The 17658-nt window shown below is 58.3% G+C and overlaps 1 protein-coding gene and 1 long non-coding RNA gene across 7 annotated transcripts; one reads left to right on the plus strand and one right to left on the minus strand.

Moving 5' to 3' along the window:
- Positions 1–2324: 2324 nt before the first annotated feature.
- Positions 2325–17222, minus strand: BCAT2 (branched chain amino acid transaminase 2). 6 transcript variants are annotated; one of them, XM_071209378.1, is made up of 12 exons: positions 17058–17222; positions 12558–12632; positions 12059–12262; positions 7293–7403; positions 7102–7221; positions 6934–6971; positions 5663–5805; positions 5424–5509; positions 5180–5320; positions 5027–5101; positions 3017–3162; positions 2325–2890 (listed from the first exon to the last, which is right to left on the minus strand). In XM_071209378.1, the coding sequence occupies exons 1-12, from the start codon at positions 17079–17081 to the stop codon at positions 2812–2814; spliced, it is 1242 nt and encodes a 413-aa protein (XP_071065479.1). In that variant the 5' UTR covers positions 17082–17222; the 3' UTR covers positions 2325–2811. The 6 variants fall into 6 exon arrangements, with proteins under 6 accessions (XP_071065479.1, XP_071065478.1, XP_058136524.1 ...); XM_071209377.1 differs by having other exon boundaries at positions 3017–3149; positions 6808–6971; XM_058280541.2 differs by having other exon boundaries at positions 6808–6971.
- Positions 12879–17546, plus strand: LOC139436886 (uncharacterized). The gene is made up of 2 exons (XR_011646389.1): positions 12879–12986; positions 16356–17546. It is a non-coding gene; the product is annotated as an uncharacterized lncRNA (long non-coding RNA).
- Positions 17547–17658: the final 112 nt, after the last annotated feature.

The raw sequence follows: 17658 nt of genomic DNA on the forward strand, positions 1-17658 counted from the left end.
TTACAAAATTTAACCCAGTTAATTGGTGGAAATCACAGCATTTCCTGTCAGCTTTAGGAATAGGGCTAATCATATTTGTTCTGTTGCTCATGATTTTTGCCTGTGCCGGACAGTGCTTTCAAAGAAAGTTACAAAGTGTAACAGCCATAGGACATGCAAATAATCTGGTGCTAGCAAAAGCACTTCAATAATTTCCCCAAGTCGAAGAGCTTGCCTGGTAGTTAATGACAAGTAAGACCCTCAGAGGAGGGCAACCTAAGACAGGCACAGTCACCTTGACTAAAACAAAAAGGGGGAGATGTTGGAAACTGAGGCAAAGTGGCCTCTCAAGGAGAGACGTGCTGTCTCCATGGCTACACTTGCAACCTAAGGAATACGGTAATTAAGAGTTCCCCACAAATGGGATGAAGCTGTTAAAGGCTGAAAGAAAAGAAAAGATGAGCACACACCTTTTGTAGTGAAAAGAACACTTAGTCTTTGTACCTCGAGATAAGATTTTTTCAAATTCCTTAGACTATGGGTAATGCTGATAGTTAATACATGTTGCTGCTTGATGGCACATAGGCTGCTGCTATGTGTTTGGCTGCTATGTGTTTATGCTTACTGGCATGTAGGCTACGTATGCCTGCTTCTTGGCACGTACACTGGGGTATATAGAGAGCCTCTTGTAAACAATAAAATTGTCTGAGGAGTTATTACTCGCAGACCCCCTGATCCCAGCTCCCTTGTTCTTTTTCTTTGTTTCCTTCTTCCTTTTCTCTCTCTTTCATTCCCGATACCCTTCGGGTCCAAATCTCCAACAGTTTTCCTCCTTGTGTCTCTTGGTGCATCATCTCACCACACCAGCTCACTGTCTGGTTTGTCTTCTAGAGGCAACTCTGGGACCTTCCATGTGGTAGGCTGGAGCTCAATCACTTGAGCCACATTCACTTCCCTGAAAGTCATAAAAGAACTAAAACTGTATCAAATCTGTTCTTTTATTATTTTAACCAACACTCATTTCCTGCTTGTTATGTGCCAGCATTGTTCTTTGACAGCAGTTTTCAAGTTCTTTTGGTCCCAAGGGCCCTTTACACTCTTAAAAATTACTGAGGGCCCCAAAGAGCTTTAGTTTATGAGGGGTGTATTAGTCAGGGTTCTCTAGGGAAACAGAATCAACAAGAGGTATCTGTCGATAGTATGCAGTTTTATCAGAGTCTCTCATGTGCCTGTGGGGATGCACAAGTCCAGATTCTGCAGGCAGGCTGCAACCAGGGGCTCCAATGAAAGTTTTTTTTCTTTTTAAAGATTTATTTATTTCTCTCCCCTTCCCCGCCACCCCGGTTGTCTGTTCTCTATTTGCTGCGTCTTCTTTGTCCACTTCTGTTGTCAGCAGCACAGGAATCTGTGTTTCTTTTTGTTGCGTCATCTTGTTGTGTCATTTCTGTGTGTGTGCAGTGCCATTCTTGGGCAGGCTGCACTTTTCTTTTGGCGCTGGGTGGCTCTCCTTACGGGGTGCACTCCTTGCGTGTGGGGCTCCCCTACACGGGGGACACCCCTGCATGGCACAACCCTGCATGGCACAACACTTTTTTTTTTTTTAAGATTTATTTCTCTCCCTTTTCCCCCCTCCCACCCCAGTTGTCTGTTCTCTGTGTCTATTTGCTGCATCTTCTTTGTCTGCTTCTGTTATTGTCAGAGGCACAGGAGTCTGTTTTTCTTCTTGTTGCGTCATCTTATTGTGTCAGCTCTCCGTGTGTGCGGCACCATTCCTGGGCAAGCTGCACTTTCTTTCGCGCTGGGCGGCTCTCCTTAAGGGGCGCACTCCTTGCGCGTGGGGCTTCCCTACACTGGGGACACCCCTGCGTGGCAGGGCACTCCTTGCGCGCATCAGCACTGCGCATAGGCCAGCTCCACACGGGTCAAGGAGGCCCAGGGTTTGAACCACGGACCTCTCATGTGGTAGACGGACGCCCTAACCACTGGGCCAAGTCTGCTTCCCCCAATGAAAGTTCTTGACCAGTTCTGGGAGACGTTGGCTGTCCAAAGACAAGCTGGGAAATTCTCACTCAATGCTGGAATCACTTCCCCTTTTAAGGAATTAAACTGATTGGATAAAGGGTCACTCATTGCTGATGGCAATCTCCCTATAACTGACGTATTGTCATCAGCCATCTATGATTTACCACTGCTATAAAGTCAATGGTGACTAAAGCCCATAATTACCCTTGTATTACAGTTAGCCAGTGCTTGCTTGGCCAAACAACTGGGCACAATTACCTGGCCGAGTTAACACAAAAGCCTAATCATCACAAGGGATATATCAATATTCACTGAATTAAAGATTGAAACAGAAAAATGTAAAGATATTTATTCATTGATCTATTTTACAATTACGATACTTAACCTATTTCACATTAACATATTCCTGTTAGTTTCTGCTGCAAGTCACCTTCCAAAAGCCAGTTTACCTCTCTGAGCCTCAGTTTCCCCAGGGATGACCTCTGCCCTCTTTACCTCCTAACAATGACTCTCTAGCCTTTCCTCATTGTTCTCTCAGGGTCTCGGTGCAAAATCTGTTCTAGGTCTTCTTTTGGGTCACTGTACAGTGATCGAATTAGCTACTCTTGTGCCAGGGAATTCAGCTCTGGCTATAAAGAAGCAAAAAAGCTTTGGGCTACAAGTCACCAAACAAACAAAAACCTGAAATTAACAAATAACACAACAAAAGTGGTTTAAACCATTTTGTTTCAAATTTCTTTCTCTCTCTCTCTTTTTTTAACAAAAAAAACAGTAATTCAAGGTTTTGGAGTTGAAGGACTCGGGGTCTTCTCATCTCTGTGCTCTGCCACCTGCTGTGTGTGGACAACATGGGCACAAAACAGCTGCAGCAGCTCTGAGCATCGCACTCCTACAGAAGCACAGCCAAAGCAGGGAGGGAAGAAACAAAGAGATAGTCTTCCTGGATTCATTTATCAGGGGCAGAAAGGTTCCCAGAAGTCTATCAGCACATTTCCCCTAGGTCCCAAGAACTTGCCTTGAGAACAAGAGGGTGAGGCAATAGATTAGTTGCTGCTCCCGACCAACTGGAATTTTTGTCCCAAGACAAAGGCTACACACAGCGGTCTGCCCAGTATTCCCCAGGGTCTCCCTCCAGCAGGGGCTGTAGCCTGTCACAGCAAACTGGATCAGAGAGATAAAGTGCCATGCCCAAGTCACACAGCAAGCAGATCAGAGGAAGGTTTTGAATCCAGATCTGCAAGCAGGTGCTCCTGGTCCTCAGGCCTGGCTCTTCCCCTCCCTGCACAGAGCAATCGTTAGAAAGAGTGCAGAAGGGCCAAGATAAGGACTTGGAATCTCACAGAGAGGTCACTGGGGACTGTTCCAGAGACTTCCTGATGCCCACTCCCTCCCACAGCCCAGGATCTTGCCTCACTCCCACCCACCATGGCCCACTATTTGCAGTACTGGCTGAGGGCACTGGAGAGCCACCGCAGGGCTGGGAGCAGGAGAGGGCAAGGGCAGTTCTGGGTCTAGAAAGACCCCTGAAGGGCCACATAGGGGACAGACTGGAGGCCAGGGGACAGAGAAGAGGGGACAGTTAAGAGAGTCGGGGCCAGGCGAAACAGGCTGGAGGCCTGATGGGTTTGACGGGAGGGGGAAATGCCAGGAGATCTGCCTTAGGGACTGGGTGATGGTGGAACTGTCCCCCAGTGGAGAAGCACCAGGAGAAGCAGGTTGGTGCAGGGAGATGCGAAGCTCGGTTTGGGACGAGCTGGAAAGGCCTCTCCCAGGGAGCAAGATGGGGGGCTCGGACTTCTGGGCCACAGGAGATGACAGCTAATTCTTGTTCTTTGGCATTTTATTTCAAAATTGCAACGAGAAGACAAAATCAACGGCAGCATCGGGGGTTGCGGCCTGAGAGTGGAGAGATGCGGAGTCGAGGCCAAGGAGCATCCTTGACCCACAACACGGACCAGCGAGGGGACCAGATTCCCCGGGGCCCCGAGAGCGGAGCTTGGGACCAGGACGCCTGGCTCCGGCCCTTATGGCTTTGGGAGTGTAGCGACCACATGGGGGCGCCAGAGACCCAGGCGTCCCGGCGTCCCGGCCTTTTATTCCGTATTGCACTTCAGGTGAGTCATTGGTGGGGAGGAGGCGAGGGCCGGCGGGAACTAGGTCCTACAGGGCGGTCGGTCCGAGGGGCGGTCGGGCACGGCCCTCGGGGTCACACCCGGAGAATCCACTCGTGGGCGCCTGTGCCGTACTGCGGGACAACGGAGGCGGAGCATGAGAGAGGGCGCCGCACTACAACTCCCAGCAGCCCCCGGTGCCCCCCGGCCTGAGCGCGGGCGGAGCAGCGTTCCAGGCCCTCATGGGAAATGTAGTCCAAGGCTCCAGGCCCACCAACAATTAGGAGAGGCGTTACTGTAAGGCCCGGAGGCTCTTGGAAAACGTAGTTCGCCGAGACAGCCCGGATGAGCAAAAGAAGTTCTAGATCTCGATGCACAGAGTTTACAGGCGCGCACAGGAAAGGAAGCTCTAGGTCTGGAGTGCTGGAAAAGGACCCCAGAGGTTCTCGAGGAAGTTAGCTCAGCCCAGAAAAGTGGGCACGCCTCCAGAGGCCAGCGGGGGGCAGCACTCTAGAGCCAGAGAGGTAGCTCGGACCCGGAGGCCAAAGGACACCCGGGGCCCCCGGGCACACGGGAGGCTGGCTGAGGGGCCAAGCGCTGAGAAAAGGGACTTCTCAACGTAAAAAAGAGAAAGGGGGGGGGGGGCATTTCTCACCAGGATATGCAGGGCTGCAGAGGCTGGAGCCAAAGACCTAGCCCAGGGCTGGGGAGGTCACAGGCGAGGACTATTTAGCCCCAAAGGTGTCCCAGGTCACGGAGGCTGGGAACACACATCCAGCCCAGGGCAGGGCTTCTCGCACTGCGCCCGGGGGGGGGGGGGGGGGGGGGGGCAGTCAGCTCAGTCCTGAGGCTCCTGGGATGTGAACTCACCTGCAGAGCCAGCACCTACCCCGTTTCCCGCCGGGGCGCCTCACCTGGATGGCCTTCAGCTCCCTCTGGAAGCGCAGAATCAGCTCCGGCCCATTTTCCATGGTGGGGATCCGCAGTTGCTGTGGGGGAGGCGGCCGTGAGGAGGGGCCTCCCCGCCTCTCCCCTCCCGCCCGCCCGCCGCGGCGGCCCCGCCTCACCTGGCCTTGGTACAGGATGCGGTGCACGGGGCACACCTGGCAGGCGGTGCCCGAGCCGAAGACTTCCCGCACCCGCCCCGCCTCCAGCCCCCGCAGCAGCTCCTTCATGGTGATCGTGCGCTCGGCCACGCGGAACTCGCCCTGCGCGGGGCGGGCACGCGGTGAGCCCCTGCCTCGCCGGCCCTCGCGCCCTCCCTCGGGGCCCCGAGGACAGAGACGGAAACCCCGGGGCCCAGGCCCTCACCCAGGACCGCGCCAGGTCCAGGAGACTCTTCCTCACGATTCCCGGCAGGATGACGCCGTCCAGAGGGGGGGTCACCAGCTCCAGCTCTGGGGCGGGGCAAGGGGGGGGCGTCACATCCTCGCCGCCAGACCTGTCCCCTCTAGGGAGCCCGCCTCCCCGGATCTGGGAGGAATGTGGGGCCCACTCCCACCCCACCCCCCCACCTGCAGGGGGGGGCGCCTGGGCGGGGGCCGGCTCACCCCCGTCCTCGTGGGTCCAGTAGACGAAAATGTTCATGGTGCCCACCTCAGTCAGCTGGTGGTCCGGCCCGTACAGCCAGAGCACCTGCTCGCAGCCCTTCTTCTGCGCCTCCAGCTGCACGAGCACCGTGGGCCCGTAATTCCTGGCGGAGCGCAGCCTGGTGGGCCTGGGCGGGGACCCCGGGCTTCCACCGGCACTGCCCCTGCCCCTCCCCTGCTCCCAGCCCCCTGTGGCTCCCCGGCACCCCAGGACCGATGCCAGCCCCTCGACCCGCGTTCAAGGCCCGGCCTGGGCTTACTCGTCACACATTGAGCTGCTTTCCCATGTGTGGCTTGTGACCCTGCCCGCCCCCCACGCTGGCTGACCCGCTTTGTACCCAGGAATCGTCCCCTTCCTACTCTTCGGCCTCAGCCGAGGGCTCACCGCCTCTTGGCGCCCTCCCCATCCCTGAGGCCGTCGGGGCATCTCTGGGCTGTCACCGTGCCCCCCCCCCCGCCCCCGTCACCTCCATCAGAGGACACACCACTCTGGAGGGCAGGGCCCAGCCTGGCCCTCAAGAGACCTCCCGGGCAGGGCGTGGGCTGCAGCCACACTCCCTGGCTCCCACCCCGCGCCCCTGTCCCTCCTGAGCACCCCCCCGCCTGCCCCCTGTGGAACCAGGCCCCCTGGGACAGATTTCCACAGGAAGGTCACTCACAGGGTGGCACCAGGCGACCGAGGGGCCCAGGCCGGGAGGGCGCCTGGCCCAGCCTGGGCGTTCAGGGGAGGCTTCGCGGGGAAGAGACAGATCAGCTCAGTTCAAACGTTTCTGGAAGCGTCCCCAGGCCAGTGCTGCTTTCCCCCCGCCGACTTCCAGCCCAGCCCTTCCCATGGCAGCGCCCGTTTGTCCGGCCAGGGTGTAGGCCCCTTCTCCTCCCACAGTTTGTTTTCAGGGTCCAGGGAGGTCCCGGGAACAGAACACTGAGCGCCCTGACGAAGCCCCTCTTCGCGGAGGAGACTGAGCAGGGGCCCGTCACCCAGCACCCCAGCCACGTGAAACAGGACCCGGCGGGACAAGGGGACGCGCCCGAGACACATGGGGAGCCGGGCACTAGACTCTGTCTCCCACCAGCGTGACCCGGTGGGGCAGGTGGGGGCCACTTACCCCCCCAGCTTGCAGTCGCCGACCCCCCCCACCCAGGCCCGGATGAACGCTGGGTCGGCCAGGAGGGACACGGGGGTCATGGCGTCACCAGGGAAGTACGCGCCCACGGGACAGAGGATGACGTACAGGAGCGCTTGCGAGGCTCGGTTGACTCCCAGCGAGGACTGCGGGGGGCAGAGGGGGCATCAGGGACCCAAGGGTCCTGGCCAGCGGCCCCTCTGCCCTCAGGTCCAGGATTCCAGGCCCCCTCCCGTCCACCCCGGCTCAGGGATCCCGGGGGGGTGGGGGGCCCACCTCGTTGCCCAGGAGCACAGGCCGCACGTAGAGGCTGGTGCCCGCGCCCTGCGGCACCCAGTCCCTGTCCACCTCGATGAGCCGGCGGATGCACTCGAGCAGCTCGGCCTTGTCGAAAGCCTGCGCGCGGGCGGGAGGGGGTCAGCGGCTCTGGGGGCGCCCCGGGCCCTCCCCGCCCGGGCCTCACCCACCGGCAGGCACAGGCGCTGGGCCGAGCGCAGCATCCGTTCCATGTTGAGCCACGGCCGGAAGAGGCGCACCTGCTGGTCGCCGCCTTTGTAGGCCTTCAGGCCCTCGAAGAGCTGCGGGGACAGGCGGGCGGCTCAGGGCTGGGGACTGGGGGGACAGAGGGACAGCGAGACGGGAGAGGAGGGGGGCGGGTCCGCAGAGAAGAGGGCCCCGGGCGGCCCGTGCGAGGGAGGGCCGGTCAGGCTGGCCCGCCCAGGCCCAGAGAGGGGGAGACGGGGACGTGCACACAGCACAGGGCAGAGCCTGCCAGCTGGGGGCACGCCCCGCGGCGACCTTCCCACGTACTGGGGATGTCTTCCAGGAACAACGCTTTCAAAGCGTCTTTGCCTTTTAAAGACACGCTGGAACATTTAGGGACGAGATCCTGCAAGGTCTGGGGTTGGCTTCAGAAAAATGCAGGAAAAGGGCAAGAGGGAGGATGTCGGGACAGAAGACACGCATTTGTGGCCGGCGGGTGCTAAGGGATGAAGCTGGTGGATGTCTACTTTTAAGGCTTGAAATTTCCTATGGTAATTAAAAAAAAAAAATTAAAGAAACGTCTATTCGTCCCTCTCCCTCCGCCCCAGGCGGGCACTGATCTCAGGATGAAGCCCAAACTCACGATCTGGCCCCGCCACCCCCTCTGCCCACGGGCCCCCCACCCCGACCCCCTGTGCCTGCCGCTGTGGCCTCCCCCTGCTCGCCGGTGGCGCCTGGGCCCCCAGCCCCTCCTCTGCTAGGAAACACCCCTCCTTTCACCTCCTTTCTTGCAACTCATTGCTCAGGGCTCAGCTTAAGCGCCTTAAACGTGAGGCCAGGCGTGGTGTGGCCTGGCCCCACCCCCGGGCAGGCCAGGGCCCAGCTGTGCTTGCTCTTTCAACATCTGCACCGCTGCAGACCGCGGTGCTCGTGGCAGAGCCAGCATGTTCACCGCAGCACACACACACACACAGCCCTCCGTGCCCAGGGCAGGCTTGGCAAGCAGTGTGTCATGTGAAAGAAAGAAAGAAAGAATGAATGAATGAGTGAACGAATGAATGAATGAAGAAGGAAAACATGCAAAAACAGCCAGGGCATATGGGAGACTGGGGGGAGGGGAAGAGTAACAAGGGCAAGTGGCGGGGGTGGGAGCAGCTCTACCAGATACTAAAACAGGTGATGAACCTCTAGTATTTAAGACAGAGTTGGCAGCGGACTTGGCCCAGTGGTTAGGGCGTCCGTCTACCACATGGGAGGTCCACGGTTCAAACCCCGGGCCTCCTTGACCCGTGTGGAGCTGGCCCATGCGCAGTGCTGATGCGCGCAAGGAGTGCCCTGCCACGCAGGGGTGTCCCCCGAATAGGGGAGCCCCACACGCAAGGAGTGCGCCCCGTAAGGAGTAAGGAGAGCCGCCCAGCGCGAAAGAAAGCGCAGCCTGCCCAGGAATGGTGCTGCCCACATGGAGAGCTGACACAGCAAGATGACGCAACAAAAAGAAACACAGATTCCTGTGCCGCTGACAACAACAGAAGCGGACAAAGACGACACAGCAAATAGACACAGAGAACAGACAACCGGGGTGTGGGGGGCGGGGGGGAGGGGAGATAAATAAATAAATAAATCTTTAAATAAATAAATTAAAGAAAGACAGAGTGACATGGGCATGTGGCTAGACAGATTAAACAGCAGCAGACTAGAAAGTGGATTATAAATGAATGAGGGGGGTACATGGTTAATTCAATAAATGGTGTTGGGACAACCCAAGTATCCATTTAGGAAAAAAAAAATACTAAACTGGATCTCTACATCATACCTCACACCAGGATTAAACATTCCAGGTGGATTAAATATTTACCTTAAAGTACAACTACAACATAAAAGCTATAGAACAAAACAGAAGCTGTTTAATATCTCAGATTGAGATTAGTCATTCTGAGTATGATAAATTACAGAAGCTATAAAAGAAGACATCCTTTTGACTACACCAGCTCCCACACGACAAAAACCATGCTCAGCAAGACAAGAGACAAGCCACATGCCAGAGGAAAATTTTCAAGTCATAAGACAAATTATTACTGTCTGTGACATATAAACTGTCCTTACCAGTTTTTTTTAAAGAAACCCAACCCGGTAGGAAAATGAGCCTAGAAAATGGACAGTTCACAGAAAAGGAAACACAAATGGCCCCTAGGCTTGTGAAAAAGTGCACAATTTCATTCATAATTAGGGAGTGAAATGCAAAGTTAAATTACATTGAAAATGCCTTAGATTGCAAAAGACCCTAAAGTTTGACAAGGTCTGTTCTGGGTGTGGGGGGAAACAGGCTGCACCGGTGGGTGTGGAAACTGATGTAACTTCTCTGGAGGCCAATGGGACCATAGCTATCAAAACAACAAAAGCATATGTCCTTTGACCTAACCATTTAGAAATCTGGAAACTGAGCTGACAGATTCACCTGCACTTAAAAAAGTGATGTGTGTACTAGACTGTCTGTTGCAAGTGTTTACAATAGCATAAAACTGGAAACAACGGAAGCGACCATCTGTGGGAATTAATGAAATGAAATACACTGTTAAGAGTGAAACAACATGTAGCCATTAAAAAAAAAGAAAGAAAGAAAAAGCTTTTCAGCAAGATGCCAGTGAGTGTTCACTGCCTGTGGTAGGCTGATTCATGTACCCAGACAAACACGTTCTTAATCTGTTCTTCATCTGAATCCGGTGGGTATGACTCCACTGTCAATAGACTCTGGAAGACGTTGTTTGTTGTTAAAAGGTGTGGCCCAACCGGATGAGGTGGGTCTTCATCCAGATTATGGGGAAGCCTTATCAAGAGAACCCAGAAGTCACCTCAGCTAGAAAGAAGACAAGTTGCTGTACAACGGGAGACAGAGACGCAAGCCAAGGGACCCAAGGATTGCTGGCTGCCAGCTACTGACCCCGGGAGGAAGCCTTCTAGCGTCAAGATCATGAGCCAATAAATTCCCATTGTTTACACCAACTCACTGTGTGAGATCTGTCATAGCAGCTCAGGCAAACTGAGACACGACCTCCTGTGTAGAAAGAGTAGAGCGAAAGAGCCATACACGTCAACATGATACACAAGAGCAGGTGTAGCTCACTGGTTAAGTGTGCAATTCACCTGTATGAGGTAGAGGGTTCGATCCCTGGTACCTCCTTTTTAAAAACTGTATACAGAAAGAGCTCCAAAAGACAAGGAACTGCTAACGAGGCTGCCTCTGGGGAGGGCAACCACGTGGTTTGCCTGGGGGTGCACACCCCCGATTACATTTTGAATTTTGAACTATGGGAATCTATGACTCGTGCCAAAAACTGTTTCGATTTAAAACTCCAAATAAAGTAAAAGTTACTATAGGCGGGTAAGGACAGAAAGCAAATTAGCAGCCACTAGGGGTGGAGGCAAGAGGGAATGGGGAGTGACTGCTAATGGTACAGGGTTTCCTCAGCGGTGCTGAAAAGCTCTGGAACTAGAGAGGGGACGGCTGCGCAGTATCGTGGGTGTATTTAGGGCCCCTGAAAGATGCGCTTTAAAGTGGTCAAAATGGTCACTTTTATGCTATGTGAATTATCCCATGAGAAATAATGATGATGACAATGACGCGGATGGCCCGCCTGTTATCCTAGGCATGCACCAGAGAGGGGGGGATGGGAGACCCGAATCACCTGTGCCCTCAGCTGGCCTCAGTTTCCCTGCCTCTAATCTACGTTCACTCAGCTGAAGAAACAGTGCGGGGTCGGTAGCTGGGGCCAACCTGGCTGCGAGCGGAGGGTGGTCTCCAATCAACCAGCCTCGGGGGGGCGCTGGCGAGCCTAGTTCCAGGTCTCTAAGTGGGTCCCCTCTGTGCAGAAGCAAGTGGAACAGATTACACGTCCAGAAAGGGGCACGGGGGAGGGGGACCTCAAATTTCTGGGGGTGGGAAACACACCCTAGACGCACATTCCTCGTATCCCCAAGCGCCAGCTGGAAGGCGCCCGTCGGAGCGCAGTCTCGGCTAAATGTTCCCCTGCAGCTGCTGCTCTCAGTCAGGACACCGAATGGCCCCTGCAAACCGCCCAGGCCCCTCACGCTCACCGCGCCGCGGGGCTGCCCTCCTCCTGGGTCCCCGCTCCGTGCGCGCCTTCGGGCTACCCGGCCGCCATCCTTGGCCCCTCCCTCCACCCCTGAATCTCTTTGCCTGGTACCCTCCGGTCTATCCGTCCAGCCCTGGCCCCGGCCCAGCACCCCCCTCCCAGCTGGACCCTCACCCCAGCCTCCGCCAGCCTCCCGGCCTCCAGCTCTTCCTCCCAGAGGTCCTCCGAGGCCGAACCCCTCAGCTGCCTGGTGGCCCTAAAGACGTCTTAGGCCTCCTCCGCCAGGCTCCCCCGCCACAGGCCCCCCAAACACGCAAGGCTCGTCTCCCCTCCGAGACCACACTGGCTGTCCACTGCCTCAACCCCTCAAGCTCTCCTGTGCCAGCAGACCCCACTTTCTCTCAAGTTAGAGGTTGGATCAGGGGTCTCCTCGGGCGCCCCACGATGCCTGGGCAGCCGCTGTTAGGGTGCAGCTCACCCTGGGGTTTTCAAACGCAGGAACGGAGCACAGGGCCCGAGCCGCGCGAGGTCCAGAAAATGGCCAACGAATGCCCAGGAAGAAGAAGTATGCAAAAGTCCAACCCAGCACGGTGGGCTCAGCCAGAGCCAGGGGAAAGGGACACAGAGGGACGAGGGACAGAGGCCAGCCGCCACGCCACCTGCAGGGAGTAGTGCAGGCTGGAGGAGGCCGGGTGCAGCGTCAGGTTCTGGAAGGGCTTGATGCGGGGCCGGCCCCAGCCCGTCTGCGCCGTCCACTCCACCATCAGCATGTGGTCAGTGAATGTCTTCCCAAACGCCAGGGTCTCGCTGGGGTCAGGCTTCTTGTGAGGCTCCTGCGTCATTTCCAGCTGCAGGTCTGCCGCCTGCAAAGAGACAGGGGACCGGGCATCCGGGAACCTGGCTGCAACCGCCCAAAGGCCAAACTACAATTCCCATGAACGCCTGGGGTGCAGCCCCGTAGACAAGAGGGGCTTGTAGCCCAGAGGCTTCTGGAACCTGTAGTTTCATCTCTTCTCCCCTGCCTGAGGGCCGGCTATTAGGCTACCTGCCCCACTGCCACTCACCTTTGCTCTGGGCCCTGGTCTTTTGCAGATGCCCAAATCCAGCTGCCAGACCCCTCCTCCCTTGGACCCAGGAGTCCCCGCCCCCCCCTTTCACCTTGAAACTGGAGGAGGCACATCTTCTGGGACGGCACAGAAACCAAGGGACAGGGAGAAGTTTCCGCGCCCAGAGCTGATGGGTGGGAGAGAAGTGAAAAAGGTGAGGAGGCCAGCAGCGGACAAGAACAGGGGCCCTGGCACCCCAAATGCCACTTCCTGCGCTTGCGTGGCCCCCTGGCCTGCTCAGTCCCAGGCTCGGGGCATCCCAGACAGGGCATGTGACCCTGGGCAAGACTCTTCCCCGATCTGATCAGGGGAGGGGGAGCCCAGTCTCCTCCCCACCCCACAGGGCCACGCCAGGACAGCTGAGTCAGCTCCCCCTCCGCCAGGCTGGGCAGAGTCGACAGCAGGCGCCTCCCACCCCAGGGAACTTTGGCCCCAGCCTTCCACCAGCTCACACAGGACAACGAGGAGGGAAGGCGCACAGGTAAGCGAAGGCTCCCGAGGGGACCCGGATTCTGACCGGGGTTAGGACAGTGAGGGACCCACGGGACATGCTTCCCCTGGACCCGGGGGTCCAGGCCCAGCCCCCTCCTCCCTCAGACCCCGGAGTCCAGGCCCAGCCCCCTCCTCCCTCAGACCCCGGAGTCCAGGCCCAGCCCCCTCCTCCCTCAGACCCTGGAGTCCAGGCCCAGGCCCCTCCTCCCTCAGACCCCGGAGTCCAGGCCCAGCCCCCTCCTCCCTCAGACCCAGGAGTCCAGGCCCAGCCCCCTCCTCCCTCAGACCCAGGAGTCCAGGCCCAGCCCCCTCCTCTCTCAGACCCGGGAGTCTGGGTCCCTCGTCGTCCCCTCCTCCCTCAGACTTGGGAGTCCGGACCCCAGCCTCCTCCTCCCTCAGACTCGGGAGTCCAGGCTCCAGCCTCCTCCTCCCTCAGACCCAGGAGACCGGGTCCCAGGTCATCCCCTCCTCCCTCAGACTCGGGAATCTGGACCCCAGCCTCCTCCTCCCTCAGACTGGGGAGTCCAGGCCCAGCCTTCTCCTCCCTCAGACTCAGGAGTCCAGGCCCAGCCCCCTCCTCCCTCAGACCCAGGAGTCCGGGTCCCTGGTCGTCTCCTCCTTCCTCAGACTCAGGAATCCGGACCCCAGCCTCCTCCTCCCTCAGACTCGGGAGTCCAGGCCCAGCCCCCTCCTCCCTCAGACACGGAAGTCCGGACCCCAGCCCCCTCCTCCCTCAAACCCGGAAGTCCAGGTCCCTGGTCCCCTCCTCCCTCAGACCCAGGAGTCTGGGCCCACAGCCCCCTCCCCCCTCAGACCAGGAGTCCAGGTCCCTATTATTTTGGGACAGTAGGGATCAACAGGGATCTCAGATCACCTGAAGCCCAACCGCATACTTTGCTTGGTTTTTTGATGACTCCAGTTCCCACCAGGTCCCAGGGCTGAGGGCAGACAGACACACGCATCTGGCGCCACCCCAGCAGCTGGGGCCGCCCCGGCCATCCCTGGACAGAGCTTAGGTACACACTCCTGGCCTTGCCCTAAGCCAGCAGGGAGGGCAGGGCCGCCTGTTTCCAGCATGGTGGCTCCTCCAGCATTCTTGGACCCTGCCCTGGTCCTTGCCCAGCCCCGTGGGGAGGAAGTGGGGGCGGGGGGTTGGTGAGCTGGGGAGGACAGAGTGGCCCAGCTGGCTCGTGGCCTGGGGGCAGGGGGAGCTGGCGCCAGGTAGTGAGACAGGACGTGAATGGCAGTGGTCACTGGACGGTCCATGGGTCATGGGGGAGATGAGGTTGCAGGGCGACTGTGTCCTCAAGTCTGAGCTATGAAGCCTGAGGCAGGGTCCAGGGTGTTGTGGGTGGGGCCAAAGGGCCTGTGGGATGGTCAGTGTGGGCCCACGGCATGGCCTCTAGGTGGCGACTAGGAGTCCGCATTGCTCAGTGGCCAGCTTCCACCAGAAGGGGTCAGGACACCCATAGAGTGAGTGATGGACACACAGGACACAGTGGCAGCCAGCCTCCGGGCGGGACAGCCAACCCTTGAGGGATCAGAGACAGAGAGTGGGCCGGAAAAAGAGTAAGAGAGGGAAGAGGAATTGTGAGAAGAGACACAGAAATGGAAAACAAAAAAGGAATAAACAGAAATTGAGGCCAAGAGATACTGAAATAGGTATGGCCATAGAAAGAGAGTCCAAGGGAAGTGGCTGTGGCTCAGTCACTCGGGCTCCCGTCTGCCATACGGGAGGCCCTGGCTTCACGTCCCGGGGCTCCATGTGAAGGCCGGCTGCCCGCACGCTGCGGAGAGCCACCGACCCGGACGCCGCAGATTGGCCCACAAGTGCCGCAGAGAGCCAACTCAGCAAGGTGACACAACAAAAAAGGGGGACAAGTAAAAACACAGAAGAGTGCACAGCAAATGGACACAGAGAGCAGACAACAAACAAGCTGCAAGAGGGGTGGGATAAATAAAAATTAAATATTAAAAAAAGTGAGACCGAGACTGAGAGTGGAGAGACCAAGAAGAAAAGCCAAGGGGAGCAGATGTGGCTCAAGCAGCCGGGTACCCACCTCCCACATGGGAAGTCCCGGGTTCAGTTCCCGGTGTCTCCTAAAGATGAGCTGATGGAACAAGATGATGCAATGAGCAGATACAACGAGGAGGGAGCAGATGTGGCTCGAGTGGTTGGGCACCCACCTCCCACATGAAAAGTCCTGGGTTTAGTTCCCAGTGCCTCCTAAAGAAGATGGGCAGACATAACAAGCAGAGACAATGAGCAGAGACAATGAGAGGACACAACAGGGAACGAAGAGGGAGCCATGGGAGGGGGGAAGCCAAGAGAAAATGGAAAAAAAAAAGACTGGGGCCTGATAAAGAGGAGAAGCTACAAGAGAGAGGAGGAGGGAAAGTAAAAGAAATAGACCAAGACCAAACTGGGACAAAGCACAGAGGGGAAGAATGCCAACACCTGGAGAGAAACTGTCAGAGATGTTTCAAGATAGTGGCGGATATCCAAACATTTTTATATACCCTATAAAAATTTTAGAAAAAGACAGAGGCGGAGAGGCAGGGTAGAGAAAAGGTGAACATCTAAACCACAGAGGCCTACAAGGCAGAGCGAAGGCGCTGGGCATAGTGTCCGGGTGATCATCAACCCCACGGGCATGTCACGCTCCTCCCTGTGAACTCCTCTAGGGGCGAGGGTCTCAGGGAACATGTCCCACTATCTTGTCACCCTAACCCGAGGACTGAGCCCAGAGGAGACCCCTGGTTGGTAGATGGGCCTTTAGCACAAAGGATGTAAAAGGATCGGGGCTGAGTTTAAAAATGAGAAAACGGTGAGGGGTGCTTAGGGCGAGGGGTGCGAGGGGCACCCCCACTCCGTCCTATGACAGCCCAGGTCTCCCCACATCACAGCCCCGGAATGTCCCCACCGCAGCCAAATCTGTCCCAAAACAGCTCAGGACCTTCCCCCCACCACAGCGCAAGACAGTTCATGGAGACCCCAGGACCATCCCCACATCACTGCCCAGTTCTGTTCCCATCAGGGGCTGCCCCTATCAACCTGGCAAGACTGTCCCCACCATGGCCTAGCCCTGTCCCCTTCCCAGCACAGTCCAGGACCAGACCCCTCATAGCCCAGCACTGCCCCACCACAGCCTGGCTCACTCCTCCCACCCAGCCCGGGAGCCTCTAACACAGCTCAGGAATGTCATTACCAAAACCCAGGTTGTCCTTGGCAGAGCCCGAGATTACCCCCCTCCCCCCAGTCACCAAGACTCCCAGAAGGTAAACATTAGACTCGTCTAAGAGGGTAAATGTCTGTCCTACTATTTATTTATTCACGGGGCTGGGCGAATTGATCCAGAAGAAGTCATGTGCCAAGTACAGAAAACAATCTCCCAAGGATATGCGGGACCATCAAGAGCCGAAATCGCCCCCTTCGTGAGTTGTCACCGTTTCCTTCCTCCCTGAGGAACCTTCCCTAAGACCATAGATGCTCCTGAACTCTGCCGTGGCCGTCCCAGCTGCAGCAGGGGCGCGTTCCCCTCTGGCCTGGAGGACCTACGTCATTTGACCCCGCGAGGCAGCCTCGATTCCCACCCGGGGGCAGAGCTGCAGACAAGGGGCACACACCGCACGTCCAGCTCAGCCTGCGGTTCCGAGGGGACGGGACCCCGGGCCCCTTCCGGCCCAGACCTGAGGTCGAGCTCTGCGCGCTCATCCGACGCGCACCCCTGGAGGTCCCGGGCCCCCCACTGCTGCGCCCCGCTGGTTCCTCCTCAATGCCGCAGGCCCGCGCCTCCCCCCACGGCCCCCTCGGCCACGCTGCCCGCCTCACACCTCCCCTCCGGGCCCCCCCCCCCCCCCCCCCCCGCTAAGGAATCTGCCTCAGCCCGACCCCCAGCTCCACGGAAGCCCGGGGCTGTCCCCCCCGCCTCCCGCGCGCCCCGCAGCGGAACGCGAACGCCGGGGGAGCGCCGCCAGGTCGGACGGGCAGGCGCGGGGGTCCTCCCGGAAGTGCGCCTCCCCCGCGCTCCCAGTCCCGCCGCGCGGGCCGCGCACCCACCTGCCCCAGGGCGCCCGCAGCCATGGTCGGTGCGGCGAGTCACTGCGCCCGCCGCCAGCGGCCCCGGGGAGACGTCCCGGCCCCGCCCCGCGCACGCCCCCCCGCCGCCGCCGCCGGGCACCCGAGGCGGGCGGGGGCCTCCCAGGGAAGGAGCACCCGCCGGGGGCCGGGCCTGCTGCAGCGCGCACGCGCGGGCCGGGGACTCGCGGCGTGGAGCTCGCCGGGGTCCCGGGGCGGGGGCGGGGCGCCAACGGGCGGCGCAGCTCGGCCGCGGGGAGAGGCGGGCGGCGGACGGCTCCCCCTCCCGTAGGCCAAGTCCGCGTCCGGGAAGCGGGGAAGGATTCGGGGAAACGGCCTCCGACCAGGGCGGCAGGCGGGGAGGAAGAGGGGGGCCACCCTGCGCTCCGGGGACTTCCTTTTGGAATGTAGTGTTTCCTTCCAACCTTGTAACGTTTGTAGTAAGAGATTAAAAACACGCACGTGTCATCACACCTCCTTCCAGACTGTTTCCTCCGCGAGGCCCGAATTTCAGCCTCCCACTCACCACTGGCCCTCCAAGAATAGACCTTACGGCTGTCCCGGTTGCACCTCTTCGTGTCTC

The sequence above is a fragment of the Dasypus novemcinctus genome, chromosome 18, assembly GCF_030445035.2.
Source record: "Dasypus novemcinctus isolate mDasNov1 chromosome 18, mDasNov1.1.hap2, whole genome shotgun sequence".
NCBI classification, from domain to species: domain Eukaryota; kingdom Metazoa; phylum Chordata; class Mammalia; order Cingulata; family Dasypodidae; genus Dasypus; species Dasypus novemcinctus.